This window comes from Adiantum capillus-veneris, chromosome 5 (assembly GCF_014529385.1).
Source record: "Adiantum capillus-veneris isolate H3 chromosome 5, ASM1452938v2, whole genome shotgun sequence".
In the NCBI taxonomy this organism is placed as follows: domain Eukaryota; kingdom Viridiplantae; phylum Streptophyta; class Polypodiopsida; order Polypodiales; family Pteridaceae; genus Adiantum; species Adiantum capillus-veneris.
The window spans coordinates 34,482,691-34,486,686 of NC_140935.1; the positions used below are offsets into that span (position 1 = coordinate 34,482,691).

The 3,996-nt window shown below is 47.1% G+C and overlaps 1 protein-coding gene across 1 annotated transcript; it reads left to right on the plus strand.

Annotated features, from left to right (window-relative positions):
• The first annotated feature begins 553 nt into the window (after window positions 1-553).
• Window positions 554-3,707, plus strand: LOC147457125 (cytochrome P450 CYP94D108-like). Its single transcript, XM_086512126.1, has one exon. The coding sequence runs from the start codon at window positions 1,184-1,186 to the stop codon at window positions 3,098-3,100; it is 1,917 nt and encodes a 638-aa protein (XP_086368252.1). The 5' UTR covers window positions 554-1,183; the 3' UTR covers window positions 3,101-3,707.
• The last annotated feature ends 289 nt before the right edge of the window (window positions 3,708-3,996 follow it).

Sequence of the window (3,996 nt, forward strand, 5' to 3'; positions counted from 1 at the left end):
TTTAGACCACAAAGAAGAGACGAGAGAGAGAAAGAGAGAGAGAAACCTACAATTTTGAAAATTTAGCTGTACCAAACTGCCGCTTCGGTGAGTAGGGACCGTAGGGTCCGTAGGACTCTGTCGGTAGTTTAGGAGGAAGACCTCTCTCTCTCTCTCTTCTCTCTCGCTAGAGAGTCTACCGAGAACGATGTACGTATTTGTGGGATTGAAGCGGGCAATAGTGACGCCAAACGTCTCACAGGCAGAGACACCGACCCCGGGGGCCTTCCATTTCGGTCTCCGCCTTCCCTCCCAAGCTGGTCACCAACAAATTACAATACTTCATGTAAAATCACAGGGATAAGGACACCTACGGACCTACGGGTGACCTACCTTTGCAATCACTCAATCCATCCATCCATCTCTCTCTAGACTCTCTCTCCCTCTCACACACACACACAACCTCAGACACAATGACACACGTGTGTCAGATATCTTTCACACATGCTTACACACAAGGGAATTCGACTTTCATCAACTGCTGAAATTTAACTAATGATAAGATAAGAAGCCCACAAGAGCTGCTCATCTCCAGCTGCAGCCCAAACCGTCATGCACTAACCCACACACTTTCTCTCTCTCTCTCTCTCTCTCTCTCTCTCTCTCTCTCTCTCTGTCTCTGCCTGCCAGCCAGCCATTGAAGTACTCTGCACAGAATCACACCTTTAGCTATTCCCCATTACCACCTGCATTGTCAGAGAATTCGTTAGTGTTCAGTCTGCCACTCAATTTATTAGGCCAAATTGTGCCAATTATCCCAAGGTCCTCATTATGGAAGCTTGCATGGTTCCCTGACTTGTTACACTACCCTCCATCTCTATTTCCTTCTTGATCGACTTTGCTTTGGCGTCTCCCCAGCTAATGAAGAGCTCAATCTTTTTTATGGAAGGCAAATATAGGCCGGAGGCATTGTGAAGCAGAAGCTGTGGATAGGGGGCTGTGTCACGCAAGAGAAGGCTAGGCGCAACGGACGTCATTGAAGGCAAGCTTCTGAGTTTACCAGGTGTAAGCGGCACTAGGGCTTGCCTGTCTCGAATCAGCTATGCTCTCATATGCCCCGAAAGTCCGGGCCGCATAGCCTCTTTGCTCACATTGATTGATCAGCGGGGAAGCACCCTCTTCACATCTCTCAATCAATTAGCTGATGGCATTTCCATTTATGACTAACATACTGGCCTCAGCTCCTTCAATTACTCCATTATGGATTTTCACAGGCATGCTCTACATCATCAGCCTCTCCTTCCTGTGCTTCATGTGGTGGCAAATGCACCCCAAATATGGCAAGAACATTGGACCCCCCGTATTTCCTATGGTGGGATCCTTCCTATCCCTGGTGAAAAACCAAGACAGAATGTATGAGTGGGCAACCGAGCTTCTCCGCCAATCCCCTTCTCTCACAATCCGGAATGTTCTCTTCGGCTTAGAGATCTATACCACTGCCAACCCAGCCAATGTGGAGTACATGCTGAAGACTAATTTCCAGAATTACACCAAAGGATTCCGATTCCAGGGGCTCATGGAGGACATGCTGGGGCACGGCATCTTCAACGTGGATGGTGAGCTGTGGAAAGCACAGCGGAAAGCTGCAAGCTATGAATTCACATCAAACTCCTTAAAAACGCTGATGCTTGAGTCGGTGCAAAGAGAGATCACTGACCGCTTGCTGCCTGTTCTTTATGGCGACATGCATAGAGCATCTCAAGATAATTCATCAAATGAATTGTCCTGTCATAAATCTGTGGATGACACATCGTGTAGCGCACCTGTTGATCTGCAAGACATATTCTTGCGGTTTGCATTTGACAACATTTGCCAAATATCTCTTGGTGTCGACCCCGGTTGCCTCAACCGATCTCTCATAGGAGATAGATTTGCAAGGGCTTTTGACAACGCCACGGAACTAATCATACAGAGGTTCTTCACCCCAGCTTGGATATGGCAATCAAAGCGGTTCCTGAATGTGGGCTCAGAGCAGAGGCTAAAGAAAGCTTTACATGTAGTGCACAGCTTTGCAATGGATGTTGTGAAGCGACGGAAGCAAGAGTGTATCCAGACAAAAAATAATGGAAGTAACCAGCATAGTGATTTGTTGTTTCGGCTACTTCGCGTCGCCACACAGCCACAAGAGGAGCAACCAGATAGTGAGTTAAAGTGCAAGGCTTCAGAAGACAAGGCAGCATATGAGAATGTGGGGGCAGATATGAAGTCCGATGAGCTTGTGCGAGATATGATCATAAGTTTCCTGCTTGCTGGCAGAGATACTTCTTCCATTGCGCTGAGCTGGTTTTTCTGGTTGCTCACACAGCATCCTCATGTGGAAGCTGCTATTTATGAAGAGATCACAAGGGTGGTAAAAGCTAGCAGGAAGGGCAGGTACGCTTGCACACGAAAGCTTGAGTTCGATGGCAAGCATATTGTGAATGTGGGTGATGGTAGCCCTGGACATGGCAAAGAAGAGGAATATGTCAACGCCAATAGCAAAATTTCTACCGGAGAGCAACATGGAGATGATGAGGGTAACAATCATGGGATGTCTGATGAGGTGTGTGATGGTGATGGTAGTGACCGACCTTCGTATGAGCCATTCACATACGAAGAGCTGAAGGAGATGAGGTATTTACACGCAGCATTGCAGGAGGCGATGCGGTTGTACCCGCCAGTGCCACACGACACAAAGCTGGTGGTGGAGGAGGATGTCTTACCAGACGGAACTAGATTGCGGGCAGGGGCGCAACTGGCATACCATGCGTATGCAATGGGGAGGATGGAGAGCATCTGGGGGGAGGATTGGGAGAGGTTTAGGCCGGAGAGGTGGATAGAGCCACAGCAGGGCAGGGGGTCGGTAAGTGCTTTCAAGTGGCCGGTGTTTCAAGCAGGGCCGAGGATCTGCTTGGGGAAGGACATGGCGATGCTACAGATGAAGTGTGTGGCCGCGGCGCTGATAGAGAGGTTCGTCATGACGCTGGCAGAGGGCTTTGAGAGGCCGCGCTATCAGCTCTCCTTCACCCTCAAAATGCAGCAGGGCTTGCTCGTCCACTTTCATCCTCGTCGGCGCGCTTAATAGCTGCCTTCCTCTGCGACCCGCTGCTTCACCCTCGACGTCGGTGCTCGGCCTCCATAGCTGCCTGCCTGTGGGACTCGATTCACCCTTATTTTCACACTCTTTTAGGTAAAGCCCTTTTTACAGCTTCTTCGATAAAGGCCTGTAATATTCGGATATGTAGGCTCGTGAAAAGCATAAGGTTTTTTTTCCTCCATTCTATGTAGAGGAGAGTTAATAACTATATGGCCAATTGGAGTGTCCTTAGAGCCCCGAGTGTGAATCGGAGGATCGATCCCTCCACTCAACTCACACAGGGAGGTCGATTCCTCCCTCCGATAGTTGCTATTGGCAAAGACGAAAACCCCTTTCTTTTTCTATATATAAAAAAAAGAGCAGCTTTTAATAACTATATTCTTTCCTCTTACCTCACCCCCTTAGAGAGGAACATTTACCTCTCTTAACAACCAATAATTGTATTCATTATTCCTTTAGGATTTTCTCGCAATTGGTGAATCAGACCAGGGCTAGCTATCCACCATATAGGTAAATGAGATGTAATTCCCATTATCTTTGTAGACAGTATTTTGGTGAATGAGATGTACCACTCTTGGTAGATTAAAAGCTATCCATTGTATTTCTTCTCTTTTACCATTGTGAGGACGTCCATTTTTGTGAGTAAAATTGTGAATCTCACTTGGGTATTTCTTCTTTATTTTTTTCCCAATACAATGGTGAGTTGTAGAGTTGTATTATCATAGCAAAGAATGTACATTAAGCCTCAAGCACAATTTGTTTCTGCTTGTTTCTCCAGGAGCCAAGAGATACTTGAGGGTGCTTAAATATTTTCTTACTCACTTCTATAGAGCCTAATCAAGCTGGAACAGCCTATTCAAGTTGTGTTATAGTTGGTAGTC

Coding starts and splice junctions, on each gene's coding strand:
- LOC147457125 (XM_086512126.1), top strand. CDS start 1,184: ATGGCATTTCCATTTATGACTAACATACTGGCCTCAGCTCCTTCAATT.